This window comes from Chiloscyllium plagiosum, unplaced genomic scaffold (assembly GCF_037043375.1).
Source record: "Chiloscyllium plagiosum isolate Xiang-an unplaced genomic scaffold, Cpla_swu_hap1 HiC_scaffold_28, whole genome shotgun sequence".
Classification (NCBI taxonomy): domain Eukaryota; kingdom Metazoa; phylum Chordata; class Chondrichthyes; order Orectolobiformes; family Hemiscylliidae; genus Chiloscyllium; species Chiloscyllium plagiosum.
Genome location: NW_028270166.1, coordinates 41,028,817 through 41,047,573, shown reverse-complemented (window position 1 = coordinate 41,047,573; position 18,757 = coordinate 41,028,817). Strand labels below are relative to the sequence as shown.

The following is an 18,757-nucleotide window of genomic DNA, read 5'->3' as shown; positions in this document are numbered from 1 at the left end:
CCGGCATTAGTGTTCCTCATGCCGGTTCTGTGTCTCTCCTCACTCGTTCTCTCGCACAGACACACACATTCGGTTTAACCTGGTGTGGAGTGTTCTGCTCATCAGCAACTCTGCTGGAACTACCCCTGTAGTTGCATGAGGAGCCATCCTAAAATCAAACAGGAGTTGGATCAGTTTATCAACTGAAGCTGTGGGCTGTTTCTTTAAGCCTGTCTTCAAACGTTGGACTGCTTTTGCTGCCAGACAATTGGACAATGGATGGTATGGAGCTGTCCTTACTGCTGAATGACACTCTCGGAAATACTTGTTTCCGTGTACTTGCAACTTTGCAGTCATCGTCCGTGTTTGACAAATTAACTCTATGCACATCTAAACACTATGAAAGGGCATCCATGATGGTTAAAAACATACAGCCAATGAAAGGTTTGGCATATTCAACATGCAACCAAATCCAGGACATTTCCACGAATGTGGGAGGACCTGCTGGCTGCAACATGGATATGTCAGCATCCAATCATGGTCACCAGACATACATTCTCACAAATATCTTCATTTTCAAAAACTCTGGATGACTCTGGTGGAGTTCAACCAGTATCTGGTGGCGGCTTTTGCTTGGGAAGATCACATTTGTTTCCCATAATATACTGTCCTCTGCGATAATCTGATGTACCGCCTGATATTGTCAGTGGTGACCAGAAGGGTGTGCAGAATGTTTAAAACCAGAATAGACTGTACTAGTGGCAGCACCATTGGTGATACTTGGCTTCCAGGACTTTATTCCAACTTGTAACTGTAAGCACTCAGTATAAGAGCCCACTGCTGAATTCAACCTGAGGCCTTCCTCTTTGAGTACCCAGCAAGGGTTTGTAGTCCAATACTATTGCAAATTTACATCTGTAAAGGTATTGGTGGAACTTCCTTACACCAAAGATGACCGCCAACCTATCCTTCTCTATGTGGGAGTATTTTGTTTGGGATCAGCCAAAGTCCGGGAAGCATACACTATGAGGCATTCCTCCCCGCTTGGCCACCGGTGAGCCAACGATACCTCGATACCATAGAGGAGGCATCGTGTGTCAGCACCACATCTCGCTTGGGTTTGTAGTGTGCCACAACCTTAGACGACGATAGCTGCTTCTTCACTTAGAGTCAGAGAGGTACAGCATGGAAACAGAACCTTCGGTCCAAGTCGACCAGAATGCTGCATCTTAACTACGAGACCATTTCCAAGGCTGAAGTTTTGGAAAGGAAATAATCTCATCACATGACTGTAATTAAGAAAATGTAAGTGGCCTTATAGATTTAGACTTCAGATGTGACCCAAAACCCCTTTTGGTTTGTATCTTTAAACTCCATTTGGACGAAAAGCTTGAACACTTCTGGATTAAAGACCAATAGATGAGGGAGGATAGGGCCTCTGAGCACACACTGTCCAGGATGATCATACAAAGAAAAATTAAGAACTTAAAAGAGAGCAGCTCATTATAAAGTGAGCTGGAAAACTTCTGTTAGATTTGGTGTCTTTCACCTGTAATTCATGTATTACGTTTACTATCAATTACATTTTTTAAAAAGATTAAATATTTTATAACTTTTCATATTTACTGAATTGTTTCTCTTTTAACTCCTCACCACAACCTTTAGCAAAACCAAGATCATTGGCTCATCTCAGTAGGTCAGATGGTCATCGCAAAAAATCGAAATGGACTTTACTACAAATGCAAAGTGATTGGGACTTCTGCACAGACCTTTTATGAAATCAATTTTGAAGATGGATCTTACAGTGACAATGTGTACCCAGAAAATGTTGTTGTAAGTTGTCAGTCTTATATCTTTTGTACTGATTTGTTTTAATTGTTCAGCGTGTTTTTTCTGGTTAATGTAAAAGTCTCAACCACAGCCTTACAAGAATCCTTTGGCTAAGAGAGTATTTTTGTAGGAGAGGTCATAGATCTCCTAGATCTCAATTGATACTAATAAAAGTACTAAGTAATATGGTACATTGAAGTAAAAAAAAAATGGGATGGTCATATGAAAGTATAGATCATTGTCAAAGCTCTTAATGAGTAATAAATGGGTTAGTTTCAGGTAGTATATTGGAAATCAACGTAATCCTAGGCATTATAATGACAGGGAATGCATTTGTTTCTGTTGTTAATGGTGCCATCAGGTGCATTATGATAGGGCTGAAGAGAGTAAAATGATTCATGTTTGCTCCTGTGATTCCCTACCCGACAAATTGCCCCACGATAGTGATCAAGCATATTGATGCAGGTCAGTACAGATAGTTTATCTATAATTCGATGCTTGTGTTCTTGTGAAATTCCACATTATAGAAAAATCACGTTTCAGAAACAGTGCTTAAAGTTTTGGTGATGTTATCGTGTTACAGCCAATACACACTTTACAAGTTCGTGCTTTTGAAACAGTGTCCCCAATTCGTCAGTCGAATTACAACAAATTTGCATTAATGAAACACGTGTTATAGCAGAACGAATAGTATCAAAATACAATTGAAAAGAACATAATTCAAGATACTTCCATGTTGTGTCGGATGTTCCTTGTGGTACCATCAATTCATTTCTTCAAATTCGCCACACCTGTCATATATAGTCAACAAAATGCTTGCTTAGACCCCATTGTTATAGAATAAAACTGAAATCATTTTCTGGGCATTTTCCAAGCGTAAAATGGTCAGTAAAATAATTTCTAAGTCTGATCATTATGGAGACCAGACAGGAATCCGTTTCTTCAGTCAAATAAGCTACCCGTGAAGTTGTTGACGAACAGCTCCCAACATTTGGAGTTAGAATGCAGGATTGTATGCTCTCTGAGAGTAGTTAGTTGCATGTCCATGCAATCATAGTAAAGTACCATGACCATGTCGAAAAGCATACAATGTACAGGCAGCCTTGACTGTACTAGCTCTTTGAAACAACTGTTCATTTAATCCCACTTCTCTGCTCTTTCCCCATTGCCCAAAAATGTTGTTTCTTCAAGTATTTATCCAATTTGCTTTTGGGCAATACATTGCAGATCCTTTTTGTCATTTTTGTCTACTTTTTGTCATTTACATAAATGATTTGGGTGCGAGCATAAGAGCTACAGTTAGTAAGTTTGCAGATGACACCAAAATTGGAGGTGTAGTGGACAGTGAAGAGTACAACAGGATCTGGACCAGATGGGTCAATGGGCTGAGAAGTGGTGGATGGAGTTTAATTCAGATAAATGTGAGGTGCTGCATTTTGGGAAAGCATATCTGAGCAGGACTTATACACTTAATGGTAAGGTCCTAGGGAGTGTTGCTGAACAAAGAGACCTTGGAGTGAGGTTCATAGCTCCTTGAAAGTGGAGTCGCAGGTAGATAGGATAGTGAAGGCAGCGTTTGGTATGCTTTCCTTTATTGGTCAGAGTATTGAGTACAGGAGTTGGGAGGTCATGTTGCGGCTGTACAGGACATTGGTTAGGCCACTGTTGGAATATTGCGTGCAGTTCTGGTCTCCTTCCTATCAGAAAGATGTTGTGAAATTTGAAAGGGTTCAGAAAAGATTTACAAGGATGTTGCCAGGATTGGAGTTTCTGAGCTACAGGGAGAGGCTGAACAGGCTGGGGCTGTTTTCTCTGGAGCGTCGGAGGCTGAGGGGTGACCTTATAGAGGTTTACAAAATTATGAGGGGCCTGGATAGGATAAATAGACAAAGTATTTTCCCTGGGGTGGGGAAGTCCAGAACTAGAGGGCATAGGTTTAGGGTGAGAGGGGAAAGATATAAAAGAGACCTAAGGGGCAACTTTTTCACGCAGAAGGTGGTACGTGTATGGAATGAGGATGTGGTGGAGACTGGTACAATTGCAACATTTAAGAGGCATTTGGAAGGGTTTGGAGGGATATGGGCCGGGTGCTGGCAGGTGGGACTAGATTGGGTTGGGATATCTGGTCAGCATGGACGGGTTGGACCGAAGGGTCTGTTTCCATGCTGTACATCTCTATGACTCTATCCTACCATGTCAACTGCAACGATACTGTTCTCCAGTCTCGTCTCTAGTTTTTCTTTGCTAATTACCTTAAATCTGTGTCCTCTTCTGTCAGGAGAACAAAAACACTTTTTCTAGTGTTCCTACGTAGCTGCACCCCTCACTTCATTTTTGTATGATTTCCATGGAGACCAACAAGCCAGAATACTAAATTGATTAAAGGTCCCCACTTAGAACGATAGTGGATAAGATTTCACGTTATTTCATCAACCAATCAAAGTCATCATAAATTAACATGATTTAATAGGAAAATTATCAATTTAAACTATGTTGTTCATTAGAACATAGAACATTACAGCTCAGTAGAGGCCCTTCAGCCCTCGATGTTGCACCAACCTGTGGAACCAATCTGAAGCCAATCTAAGCTATACTATCTCATTTTCATCCATGCGTTTATCCAATGACTATTTAAATGCCCTTAACATGAGTCTACTACTGTTGCAAGCAGGATGTTCCACACCCCTACTACTCTGAGTAAAGTAGCCACCTCTGACATTTGTCCTATGTCTATTACCCCTCAATTTAAAGTATGTCTCCTCGTGCTAGCCATCACTATTCAAGGAAAAAGGTTGTCACTATTTACCCTATCTAACCCTCTGATTATCTTATATGTCTCAATTAAGTCATTTCTCAACTTCCTCCTCTCTAATGAAAACAACCTCAAGTTTCTCTGCCTTTACTTATAAGACCTTCCCATCATACCAGGCAGCATCCTAGTAAATCTCCTCTGAGCCCTCTCCAAGCTTCCACATTCTTGCTATAATGCAGTGACCAGAACTGTACGCAGTACTCCAAGTGCAGCTGCATCAGAGTTTTGTACAGCTGCAACATGACCTCGTGGCTCCAAAACTCAATCTCTCTACCAATAAAAGCTAGTACACCTTGTGCCTTCTTAATAGCCCTATCAACCTGGGTGGCAACTTTAAGGGATCTATGTACACGAACACCAAGATCCCTCGGCTCATCTACACTACCAAGAGTCTTTCTATTAGCTCTGTACTCTTTATTCCTGTTTCTCCTTCCAAAGTGAATCACCTCTCACTTTTCCATATTAAATTCCACTTGCCACCTCTCAGCTCAGCTCTGCAGTTTATCAATGTCCCACTGTAACCTGCAACATCCTTCAGCACTGTCCACACCTCCACTAACCTTAATGTCATTCGCAAATTTACTAAATCATCCTCCCCCCGCCCTCATCCAGGTCATTTATAAAAAATGACAAACAGCAGTGAACCCAAAACAGATCCTTGGGGTACACCGCTAGTAACTGTACTCCAGGATGAACATTTCCCATCAATCACCACCCTCTGTCTTTCAGCTAGCCAATTTCTGATCCAAACCACTAAATTACTCTCAATCCCATGCCTCCGTATTTTGTGCAGTAGCCTTCCATGGGGAACCTTATAAAATGCCTTATCAAAATCCATATACACCACATCAACCACTTTACCCTCATCCACCTGTTTGGTCACCTTCTCAAAGAACTTCTGGGTTTGTGAGGCGCAACCTACCCTTCATGAAACCATGTTGATTATCTTTAATCAACTTATTCCTTTCTTGATTATTATAAATCGTATGTCTTATAACTTTTCCAACACTTTACCCACAACCAAAGTAAGGCTCACTGGCCTATAATTATCAGGGTTGTCCCTACTTCCCTTCTTGAACAAGGAGACATTTGCTGTACTCCAGTCTTCTGGCACAAGACAATGGCAACATAAACATCAAAGCCAATTTGAATAAAGATTAAAGAGCAAATTCAGCCATCTGCTCAGTGTCCATAGCACAAGTTTGAGCCCAAATGTTTTTGAAAGCTCTAAACTTTCTCTGGTAGAGTTCTTGCTCCATTTTTGTTTTGAGGGTTTAGGCTGGTCCCCAGCTGACAGTGGCACCCCACCAATCCGAATTCCATAAGAATGCCACAAACCTGCAGAATCTCCTGCCCTCTACCCACAATGCTACTGGTGACATAGATCCACCAATGTTGTTTTCATATATAATAGAATCAGAAGATTACAGCACTAAAGGGACCCTTCAGCCCATCAAGTCTATGCTAGTCATCAATTGTCAATCGACTTGAACCTTATTTCCCCACAAAGGAATACTAATTATCCTTAGTTAAGCCTTGTCTGTCCAAGTGTGAGACTATTAGCTCCTTGGTTTTTTTTTGTAATAAAAAAATTTCCCTACCACTAATGTTCGACTCACTGGTCTATAGTTCCTGGTTTAACCCTACCACCGTTCTTAATAATGGTACCCACATAAGCTGTGTTCCAGTTGTCCGGCACCTCTCCCTGTGGCAGAGAAGATTTGGAAATTAATGTCAGCGCACTGGAATCCCCTCAAAGTTACAGCAAATAGGTGTTTCCTTCTCCCAGCTCCTGGAACCAGCCTCCATTGTCTTCATCCTGTTGGTACCTGTACTTTGTGGGCGGCACAGTGGTTAGCACTGCTGCCTCACAGTGCCAGAGACCCAGGTTCAATTCCCGCCTCAGGCGACTGACTGTGTGGAGTTTGCGCATTCTCCCTGTGTCTGCGTGGGTTTCCTCCGGGTGCTCCGGTTTCCTCCCACAGTCCAAAGATGTGCAGGTCAGGTGAATTGGCCATGCTAAATTGCCCGTAGTGTTAGGTAAGGGGTAAATGTAGGGGTATGGGTGGGTTGCGCTTCGGCGGGTCGGTGTGGACTTGTTGGGTCGAAGGGCCTGTTTCCACACTGTAAGTAATCTAATCTAATCTAATCTACTTCTGGGATCCAAGCTGAAACAGCTGTTTCTTTTAAAACTGCTTTCAGTCAATGTCAGTTTCTCCAGATTCCTGAAGCCATTGTTTCCATTTTAGTTTTACTAAAACCAGGGAGGCTCAATTTCCCTTTCAGTTTTATAATTGATGTTTCAGTCCGTGAAAATGCACTTCTGAAACAGTGGATTTCATCACATTCATAGAATCATAGAAACTTTTCAGTGCGGACTCAGGTCATTCAGCCCATTGAGTCAGCACTGACCCTCCAATGAGCATCCCACCCAGACCCACCCCCCCTACCCTAGCCTTGTAACCCTGCATTTCCCATGGCAAATCCACCTAGCCTGCAGATCTCTGGACACTATCGGCAATTTAGCATGGCCAATCCAGCTAACCTGAACATCTTTGGACTGTGGGAGGAAGCTGGAACACTCGGGTGAAACTGACACACGCATACGGGGCAATTGTCCAGACACCTCACAGACAGTCACCCAAGGCTGGAATCAAACCCAGGTCCCTGATGCTGTGAGGCAGCAGTGCTAACCACTGAGCCACCGTGCTGTCCATTGTCTAAATTAGTTTTCTGCCAAGTTTGTTTGAGGACTCTTGGGCATCAACTTTCTCCTTAAATGTGTAGTTTCTCCAGCAATTGCAGAGAATGTACGCACCCTACAGGCTGATTGCTGGAAGTATACGTGAGAAGCAATTTGCACTCTGGCAACATCGGTCATTGGACTGTCTTCCATTTTAACTAGCCGACTCAAAGTTCGCATGTTACAAATTGTACTCAGTCTTAGTGATTGTAACCAGCTGTATATTACTGTTTGTAGCAAGGTTTGTACTTGACTCAAAGATGGTTTGAGCTGTCAATGTCATTTCTTCTAAACTGAATCTCAGCATTAATCTAATACTGTGCACCATGCTGTTCTGTGATTGTATTATCTGTAATGTTTGCTTACTCTGTGTACAGAGCAGGGACTGTGTACAGCATGGTTCACCCGCTGAGGGTGAGGTCATCCAGGTGCGATGGACTGACAGTCTGGTGTACAGTGCGAAGTTTGTTGGTTCCCAGGTCAGGTACAACTACCAGGTAAGATTTAGGTTATATTTTCCTTGCTGCAACGGCAGTGTTGACCAGTTAGTAACCAGTTGCTTACCATATGTGGAATATTGCCTTTTCTTTGTTCAAATAATGATTGTCACAAAACAATGGAAAAAGATGACATTTCGAGTCATGAAACAAGGTTTTAGTGTACATTTAGTGGAGAGATAAGGCAGAAATTGTCCACAAAGATGAGTAGAACTACTAACTGATAAAATTGTGGATGAGCACCAGGAAGCATTTTAAAAAATTTAGTTGGCTGACCATAGAATTGGATGTACTCTGAAGGGTACATTGGTCAACAATGAACTAACAGCCCTAGTATAAAACTAACAAAGGGTTTATACCAAAACAAAATCTTGCAGCAGGATAAGAAGAACAGTGAAGGAGCACAAATGAGGTAGTAAGAGCCACAAAAAGAAATATAACTAAAACCTAATGAGAGCTGTCGAATACAACGCTAGAGCTGTGTTTGACAAATAAATTGAGAAGGAATAGTATGGGCCCCTTAAAGACAAATGGGAATGATACTGTAATTGGAAATCAGAACGTGAAAGACTTATTGAATTCATTGACCTTGACAATCAAGAATATGCATAATCTATCAGAGGTAGAGGGAAGGTAGACCAAGGGAAGCAACAAAATATTTAATATGTTTAAAATCAGTTGATGGAGAAACTAATGTGAATAAGGATGCCATTGATTGTTCCCACACCAATGTGTTAACAGAAGAAGCTAAAGAAGTTGTTGATGCGTTAATCGCAATCATCTTCAATTCAGAAATTGTCCCGTTGAATTGGAGAGCTGGCAATGTTACTCCATTATTTAAGGGTGAGGGAGATAAACTAGGCAATTAAAGATCTGTTAGTTTAACATCAGTCATGGGCAGGTTACCAGAATCTTTAACTGGGGACAGGGTGATTGAGCATTTTCACAAATATAAGCTGATCTTGGAAATGCATTTGAACGTTATTATATGAAATGCCAAGTATAAAATAAGCGAAAATAAGCCCATGGATTTGGAGGTGCCCAGAGGAGCAGGCAGCAAGTTCAAGCCACCAGGTATCTGCACTGACATTCACATCAGGAATTGCCAATATCTTGTTCCCTCGCAAAGAACAGGAAGCTGCCTATTAATTACACGAGGTTTGTTGTTAACATTAAGGTTTAAAAGCAATAATCCCCCAGTAATCTCGCCACTCCCGAATATGAATCTTGCCTCGATGCCCATCAGTCTGGTTTAAAATGCAACAAGTTGATCCTGACGTGGAGATATGCCATATTTCTCACCATGGTCCACAATGTTCAGCCTGCTACGAGACTCTGTTGAGTAACTAGAGACCAATCAGCCTAAGTGAAATGGTGGTAAAATTATTACAAAGAACTTTGAAGGACAGGATAAAGCCTCATTTACAACTGCCCAGATTAATCAAAGCATGAAATTGTTGAGGGAAGGTTACGCCTGACTACACGGTTCACCTCCTAATTCCCTATGTCAATCAAAGCATTCTTCCAAATCCATGTGCTTATTTTCGTGTAGAACATTATTTTATACTTGGCATTTGATTTGTTTGCTCTCAGTCCAGGGTCAATGCCTCTGCAGTTCAGGAAATGGCTGAGAGTCAGTCCTTAACTCACAGTAGCTCCTTAGTCTGAGATTAGCACTGACACTGCCAGAGAGATGTAAAGGTTTGAGCCTGGGCTGTTCCAATAGATTGCTCAAGAGGGGTGGGCCACAGTCGATCTGTCGTTTCGATCCAATAAAGGCAAGAAGTAAAGGTGTGGAGGGATGTCGTAGTAAGGGTGGACCCCTGCTGCAGGAGAGATGAGCAAACCTATTGATGGGAGTTGGGGACTGAAGACAGGTTGGGTTGGGACATGAGGTGGTGCAAAGCCTATAGGGCTCATGGGAAGGTCAACAGGAAGGGGATTTGGATGATTGGAGCCTCACCAACAGGTAAAAGTGGAACCTGGAAACTGGAACAGCCAATGGGAAAAAAAATGGCCACAGGCACTTCCAGAATAAATGGGAGGAGTTCAAAATCCAGTGACATGTGTCCTTTCAAGAGACAAAACACTACACATGCACCCAATCACTGCACAGGGCACATACCCATAGGTGCCCAATTCCTGCCAAAGCTTATTCATTGTCTAACTGTGAGCTACACATCTCCCTGTCTGAAACGCTGCTGAACATTTCATTGTCAATATCTCGTTCCCTTGCAAAGAACAGGAAGCTACCTGTTAATGAGGTGAGGTTTGTTATCAAATATAAGGTTTAAAAGCAATAATCCCCCAGTAATCTCACCACTCCCTAATAGGAATCTTGCCTCGATGCCCAGAACTCTGTTTGAAAATGCAACAAGTTGGTCCTGACGTAGAGAAATGCCACATTTCTCACCTTGGTCCACACCTTTGTCCACTGCAGCCAGTGGCACTGTGCCACTATCTGGATAAATAGTGTCTCGTCACCAGAGACCCTTCTAACTGCAATGGTCATATTGCCTGCGTGTGGTGCAGGGGATTCTCAAGTCAGGAATTGCTCCATGGGGACATGACACATGTGAGCTGATGTTTGACTTCTGGAGTTAAGGTAGGGGGCTACACTGAGACGCAAGTAAATTGATCTAGTGGCACTCTGAATATGTTTCAACAAACGTCAGATGCCCTTTGTCATGGAATTTCCCCCTGCCACCAATGTGCCCTTGAGGTTTCTTCTTTCTTTACCTCCCATTTGGAAGGGCAATCCCAGGTTCCAAAGCTGTGGCTGAAAGACATTGGTGTCTGGAGCACCGAGACATGCTGAATGTATCCTTTTCAGAGGCAAGTGCACTTCCCTCTGCTCCATCTCCCATGGGAGTGAGTTGAAGGTAAAAGGCCATGCCACCTTTGGAGTGTCCTGACAGGGACCACCGAATGGCTGTGTTCAGTTCCTGTTCTGGCTGATTACCTACTGGTACCGCCTTGCCTCTTTTAGAGGCCAAGGTGACCTGCCCTAGCCTTGCCACATTGCTTAGAGACTAGGGTGATGGATTGTGTGTACATCCAACAGGCCCTTACATTGCTGGACCTGACTCTCCATGGCAGCTGCCTCTCTGTCTATGGAGGTTGCCAGTCGTTTGCATGTTTGCAGTACCTTCCCCTCATGACATGGCCACAATCCTGCAGCCTCTGGATTCTGAGTGCTATTGCTTTCCACCTCCCTCCCTAATGGCTGACACTGAAGTCTCCTCCTACCCTGAGGCTGACCTGGTCTCTAATAATGCCAGTGATCTCGAACATTTCAGCCAGCTGCAGAGACATGGCAGTGATGTGCTCACCAATTTGTGCTCCCACAAATATGTCAGTATGTGAGCTGTTTATTGGGGGGGGGGGTGGGTGTGGGGGCACTTGCCAGTAGTCCCTCTGAAGCCTTTGAACACCCTTCAGAGATGCTGGAGGCCCTTTCTTGTGGATGGGTCACTTGGCCACCAAGATAGTGGACACCTCATTCAGACCTGCAGAATACAAAAAGGAGGCAGAAAGCAGCCAGTGGTGTATAATTAATGACGTCAGCAGGATGATGGAGTGGTACCTACTCAGCTAATGTATGTCTCTGGATCCCTGCAGGAGCAGTCTCAGTCTTTTCCTATGAGAGCTAGGATTCTCTTCTCAGGGTGTGAGGGATATGGGGGGGGGGGGGGGGAAGGCAGGGAACTGACCTCGGTAATGGAAATGGTGCAGGCATGATGGGTCAAATGGTCATCATCTGCACCATAACAGTTCTGTGACAAGGAGAGGTGATGAGTTTTTGAACTTTATAATCCGTGGAGAGAATTGATTAAACTGGGGAAGGGTACAATTGTAATTACTCCAATATTGAGAAGGAATAAGTGCAAAAAGATGCAGAATTTTAACATTAATGTGTAATAATATTTAGAGCTGAATGTACTGATAAGACAGTAGAACAAAGGACTGTGGATGCCAGGGATCTGAAATAAACGAAAACCGAAATTGCTGGAGAAATTCAGAAGATCTGGGAGCATCTGTGAAGAGAGAAACACAGTGTATCAAATCCAGTGACTCCTTTTTTCAGATCTGCTTGAAGATTCATTGGACTCAAAACATTAACTCTCTTTTCTCTTCACAGATGCTACCAGACCTGTTGGATTTCTCCAGCAATTTCTGTTTGTGCCTGTGCTGTCAAGGCAGTGCATTTGTTGGTGGAAGGCTTCTTTGAAAGTAGATGGAAGCACAGACTTAGTAAGAGAGCTACCCAACTAATATCACTCTTCAGTAATAAGGTCAGGAGAATAGCCTGGATATCTTGTTAGTCAAGGCAATGACATAATCGTGAGGATTCTTTTTCTCTTGTAGCTGTTTTGGAAATTATCCTACCAGAAGAAATGTTCCACAGTTCCCTTCTGTCACTATTTTTCTTTAGCATTATTTACAAACACTTCAGGTTGTAGTGATCTACTACCACCTAGTGTCTGGAAATGGAATCTGTCAACAATAGCAGTGTGCATTCATGTAGTGCCTTTAATGTGGTATGTCATCCCACAGGAACAGTTTTTAAAACAGGAAATAACACTACCATATAATGACATATTAGACAAGTAACCAAAAGATTGATGGAAGAGGTAGAAGGAGCAAGAGATGAGATTATGTAGGGAATTGAAGAGGTTAGAGCCCAGATACAGCTGCCAGCAGTGGGCCAGTGAAACATATTGATGCTTAAAAGGCTACACTTGGAAGAGTGAAAAAATCTGAGTTGAAGGGCTAGAGAGAGCTACAGAAGTAGGAAGGGGTAAAGCATGGGGCGCTTTGAAATGATGTAATGATTTTGTTGCTTTAATTGGTCATTCCCTTGATGAACTTGCTTGTGATTCAGGTGGAGTTTGAGGGAGGCTCTCAGCTGACCTTGAAAAGAGAAGACCTTTACACACTGGATGAGGAGCTACCCAAGCGTGTGAAAGCACGGCTGGTGAGTTCAAAGCGTACATGACCTATCATATTACGATCAGCTTGATAATTACCATCCACTTATACACCTCTGATACATGTTGTGTCGTCAATGTTTAGGCTAACAGTTTTAAGTGATATAGTACTTTAAACATCCAGCTCAAACTGCAATGGTCTCTTATTCTTACCTCTGTATTGCTGATGAGATTCTACTGTTGATATATGGAAAAATATTATCTTGATATTGTGGCCCACTTGAGACTAGTACCAGCTTTAATTGAAATTGGTTAAAGACAAATATTGTCCATAACATCAAGAATGAATCCCTTTCTCCTCTTCAAAACTAGCATCTGATATTTTATGTTTATCTTCAGTTGTACCAGACACCCTCCTTATATTCATCTCTTCACTTTAAAATTGTCAACTTAGATTCTGGGCACAAGTTCACAGAGTAGAACTTCAACCTTCTAATTCAGAGAGGAAAGTGCTGACACTTGCCAAATAGGGTCTGACTGGAAATATAGCCCTTTATATAATCACAGTATAGTTCCCTCTATGGCCTACTGCACAATACTGATGTGGATTGCAACCTTGGACACCAGGTTTGATTAATGTTTGCTAAGTTGGATTATCTGGGACTGCAGAAAAGGCATTCCAAATGGGTTCAGTGCTGTGGCTGGGGAGAGGAATACTACAATTAAACATCTTCTGTTCAGTGCCCCGTGTTGGAAAGTGCCGTAACTCTGATGCATTCTCATAGGTTGCTGGTACGGTCCATCTGAGCCAGTAAGAACAGCCAGTTTAACCATGTTTAAGAAGGTATCCAGTACCTATGTACCCGCTGAGAGTCCACATTTGCAGGGAAAGAAAGCTGAAGAATTAAAATAGTAATTAGTTGTAACCATCAAATCATGAATCAACCAAAAAGCTAACTATTTCCAGTACTTCCCCAATAGCACTAGAGTTGAGTTACAGTGGAAGCAGTGTCTTTCTGCTTGTAAGTGGGGCATGTGGCAGAATGTAACCATTTATTTTATTTGAACATTCACAATCTAATGTGGATGACATCTATTTTTAGGGAAATGACAAAGCCGATACACGTGTTTGTAAGATATCCCAGGCAGTTAGCCTCTGCTGTCCTTTTCAGTTTTTTTAACTCATTACACATGGTATTGCTTCTGAGGATCGTTGCGACATACACACTACATTCTTACAGTTCATGCTGTGCTACATATTTTCATCAAAAACATCTTCACCTATAATAGTTGGAGTTAAGGACTTCCTCATTGATCTGACTCTGTACCAGTGTCTCACTGAAACAACATTTTCTTTTCCCCACCCTTCCCCAAATTGGGGAAGACTTTTCTTTCTCCCTACATCCAGTGAAATTGTGGAATAAATTTTGGAGTAAAATAATGTATTACTGCGAATAATATTGTTGTGCTGGATTTAGAAGGAGCCATCATCAGGCATGTAGAACGTAAAGAAACGTGCATACTCTTAAATGTGAGTAGGCTCATGTAATAATAAATATCTGGAATCCGATTCAGTGAAAAATGGTCCAAGTCCCAGGACTCACTTGCCCTGCAGGAAGAGCTAGAACTCCGTCTGGCTCTTATTAGAATTTAATCATTTTATCCCATCAGAACTATCTAATCTTAGTCTTTTTAGTTTAAAATTGTTCTATTCTGCCATATCTCATTCAGTACAGCTCCGTGTGCTTCACTGGTTTACCATCTGTTATCACTCTTTTTGATAAGTCTCAATCCATTTTGATTTGAGTTAAACCCAATATATTTACCATTTATGTAGTACTGAGATATGTAGAAACTACTAATTAGTCAGATACTGAGTGAAAGTGAGCAAACTGAACCAGTGAAATCATTCTGAAATGAAATTTGACCTTCAGAACAATATATTTTTACTGATCACAGTACATTTCATTCAAGCAGCTGCATGTTGGAATAAATCTTTAGTTTACAAGCATGGTGTCTTAACTGGCCTTAAGGTTAGATTTTCTGAAAGGAAATAACAGTAGCAGACAACTTGATAATTTTTTAGCTCACATTATTGGATTGGGAAAATATAAATCTGCCACTGTACAACAGATAAGATGGATGGGGCTGTTCAATTATTAAACTACTTTTATGAGCAGAGCATCAGGCATAGATGCTAAACTTTACAGCAGAGAATTCAATTTATCAGAATACTTGCTGAGTTTCCAAACAAACCATGGTCAGTGTAGCGGGGTTTAAAGAGTGAGATGCAGATTGGTTCCTATGACTTTAAAGAGACACTTTGTCAGTTTGAGGTTGAGCCTACGAGTTTCTGGAAAGATGCACACAAGGGGAAATGTGTTCTCAGATATTAAAAAATTTGGCACAGATCCCAAATCCTTATCTGCTGGAAGGAAGTGTAATTGTAAATATTTCAGTTTTGTCGTAAATGGGGGTAAGAGAGTAATTCACAATTGTGGCAAGATCTAAGTCAGAATCTTTACTGTCTACATTCCTTATTAATTGTTTATGCATTCACTAGAAAAATAAATGGGTTGGTTCAAATAAATCCATATTAATCAGCATTCCAGATAAAGATAAAATATCTCTATTAAACTGTAAAGTTATAAAATAAAAAACTAAAGAGAGATATACATTCATCTAGCACCTTTCACAATTTTGGGGCAACCCAGACAGCTTTACTGCCGAATCAAGTGCTTTTGAGTTTAATCTCTGTTGTAATGTAGATTAAGGTTAGTGATCCCTAATCTCAATCTGTTAATATTGGGAGCTGGGCAAAGTAAGCCTGGTTGTTTTAACGTTTGGTAAATTACAGTACTCATGTCATAGTGGGCTGAACTTGCTCTATCCTAAAGGAAAAAATTTACTGGCCCTCGTGAGCAAACAAATGGGTATTAAGTGCCAAGAAGGAATTCTGGCAGCACAGCTCCACCTCTCGTCATAGTTTTCCAGAGCAGAAGGGCATAGATTCAATCCTTTGCTCCGCTCAGCTGCTTTTCTGAGGCAGTAGAACACCAAACAAGCCAATGCAAATTGAGCAAGAGAGAAAATCTGGTTAGCAGGCCAGATTATGCTCTTTCTACAAATCCCTGCTTGGATTCCATGCAAACGCAAATGGCTGTGAAGCACCAACCTGAGGGAACTGACTGAAACAAGCAAAAACAGAAATTGTTGGAGAAACTCAGCAGGTCTACCAGCATCTGTGGAGAGAAAACAGTTAAACCGTTAACTTTTGACTCCGGTGACCCTTCATCAGAACTGAAAGCAGCTATGAAAAATTTGGATTTATATTGATGACTGAGGTAGGCCGGCGGGGAGAAGATGTGAGTAGGAAGGTGGACATGGAGCCCGGAGAGTGTGGAAATAAAGGTAAGCAAACAAAGGGATTGTTCATAATAAGCCAGGCAAGAGGAGAAGTTAGTTGGTGGTGCTGGGCACTCTGAGTGTATGAAAATTTGCCTTATGTTGCATTGAAAGCAAACCAAGTTATGACTGGACCTGTGGTGTGGGGGTGGGTAACAGATTTTAGAAGGTTCAAGCCCTGAAGTTATTGAACTCCGTGTTGAGTCCTGAGGGATGTAAGGTCCCCAAGTGGAAGAAGTGGTGTCGTTCTTCCAGACTGTGAAAGGAAGAAGAATGCCACATCAATTCAACAATACCGGACTTGAATGCATTTGCTGAGGCCTCCCATTGCTCTGATGCAGTGCCTGCACCCATGTACTGCTATCATGATAGCACTCCATCTGTCCCCTTGTTTGCCTGATGTACCCAACTCTCCAATGGCCATGTTCAATTCCTGCAAATAGAATACATTCTCAGTGAGGCTATAACCAGCAAGAAGGAATGCACTGGCCTCTGTTTGTTCAGCTTCCATGACTGGTCACAACAAATGTTTAATTCTTCTTTTATTGGCTCAAGGATATATCTCTCCCAACTTAAAAATATAGTTAACGAAAAGCCAATCAACCAGATTTTCTTGAGTCAAACATAAGGCAAATTTATTACCTGTTAAACCTGAGGAAAATCAAAAAGAAAGCAGTCATTTAGCCCTTAGCTATATGTACACACGCACAAAGTTAAAGGGGAATGGTGTCCATTGCAAATGAGGATTCAATTACGGCTGTGAATCCATTACTTATCTTTGAGGTCTAAGGTTTTTTTTTAAACCAAAGACCGATGTTATTTTTTGGTTTCAGTCAGTTAAGATGGTGTTGTAGTTTTTGAAATGCTATTGGTTTGTACTTAGTTTTCTCTTGGGACTGATCAGTTTTTGTAGAATTGGGCACTACTTCCAAAGATTGCAAGAACCCTTATTTGGATGTCATTCCATATGTTTTCATACATCCTTCATCAAAACCACATGCTCAGAAAGAAAATGAAATGCTGGAGCAATTCAGTCAGTCCGGTAGAATCTGTGTCGCAATAAAAGGGAAGTTAGCATTTCGAGTCTGGTATGACTTCTTCAGAACTCCCAAGGTTTGTGTTTGTGTCAAACCTGACTGTTGGCCCACAGTGAGACTGATCTAATTTTACTGCATGTTTTAATGGCACAATGTCAGAGTTTTCCTATCATCGATGGGTTTTGGGTTTCAGACCCTCTCTTTATGTAAAGAGTTTTGGTTTTGAGCCTTTGTTCCAGCAGTACTTGTCGAGAACCCCCATTTGCAGAGATGTTCGAAGGTCTTATTGTGAGCTGTAAGTTCCAGATGATGAATTTTTAAGTCCTGGTAATTACCTCATAGTCTTTTTAGAGTGAGAGTCTCAGCCATGCTGTTTCAAAATACCTTTGAAAATCCTGAGAGCTTGGCTGCTCACAGGTCAGATGATTTTGGTAGGCACCTTTAAAGTGAGCCAGTATATCTCTCAAATCTTTCAGGTAGTCAATGAGATTTCAGTGATTTACAGTCTTTTTATATCAGCATGAGTGGTTCTGCCTCCTGCCTCTATCATGTTTTCTGCATGGCTGCAGTCATAGTATTCAAAAACTCTGCATTGACAACATTCAGCTCAAAAGAGTTACATTCTTTTTTCCCATCACCATGTTTTAGATGTCTTTTAAAACTGATCTTCAGCATCTCAGTTATGGGTATGTGTAAATTATTATTTGTTAAACCAACCTGAATTTCAAAGCACGGGGAGGGATGCAGCTTCAAACCTGCTAATTCATTGTCTTGTCTTCATTTTGCTATCCACTCTTTGATTTACCTTGTCGACATGATCTACAATCATATTTGTTTTACAGTCACCACTGATGGGCTCCCAGCATGAAGATTACATCTCGGGAGAGGAAGCTAAGGATGCGAAGAAGGTTCAGCCATCTAACTCCAGGTTGTTAGAAGACTACAGCCAGAAAGATTACACTCAGAATCCTGAATACCTTACATTTATGGAAAACCTCTTTCATTCACCTTACCAGCAGGGATATATTAATTAGGAAGAAACAACTGTACACTTGGGCTTTTTTTGTTTGTTTGGGTTTTTCAATAGAAAAAAAATGCTTTTGTGCTTAGTAAACTGATTCAATTTTAAAATTGCTATTGAAAGACTCTGCAGTAAATACCTGTGAGCCATCTTCTGCGAAGGTGCTAAACATATTCAGAATGGAACTACTGAATCTGCCTTGAAGTTTCAACCATGTCTCTTGTATATAGGAAAAAAGAGTCTTGTATGAGGTCTTTTTTTTTTTTTAAAATCTTGGGTTTAAGAAAAGGAGAGAACAAAGTTCAACACTTTTCTAGCTTTTGTGTGCATTTTCCTGGCATATTTGAACCAAAGCAATATTTTCAATTGATATGGGGTGTGGTCATATCAATATGAAGGAAACCCATTGTTACTACTTTGACTTGTCTGCAGCAAGGCAATTCTTCCAATTATTAGATTAGATTACTTACATTAGATTAGATTAGATTAGATTAGATTTTTT

General features: G+C 41.4%; 1 protein-coding gene across 3 annotated transcripts in view; it reads left to right on the top strand.

The window, feature by feature from the left end:
• kdm4b (lysine (K)-specific demethylase 4B) overlaps positions 1-18,535 on the top strand; it is a 479,386-nt gene extending 460,851 nt beyond the window's left edge. For all 3 annotated transcript variants that reach the window (XM_043720917.2, XM_043720921.2, XM_043720920.2), the window contains 4 exons: positions 1,645-1,812; positions 7,742-7,861; positions 12,747-12,839; positions 18,077-18,535. In XM_043720917.2, the coding sequence (XP_043576852.2) occupies positions 1,645-1,812; positions 7,742-7,861; positions 12,747-12,839; positions 18,077-18,268 (573 nt within the window). In that variant the 3' untranslated portion in view covers positions 18,269-18,535. The remainder of the gene's footprint in view (positions 1-1,644; positions 1,813-7,741; positions 7,862-12,746; positions 12,840-18,076) is intronic.
• The last annotated feature ends 222 nt before the right edge of the window (positions 18,536-18,757 follow it).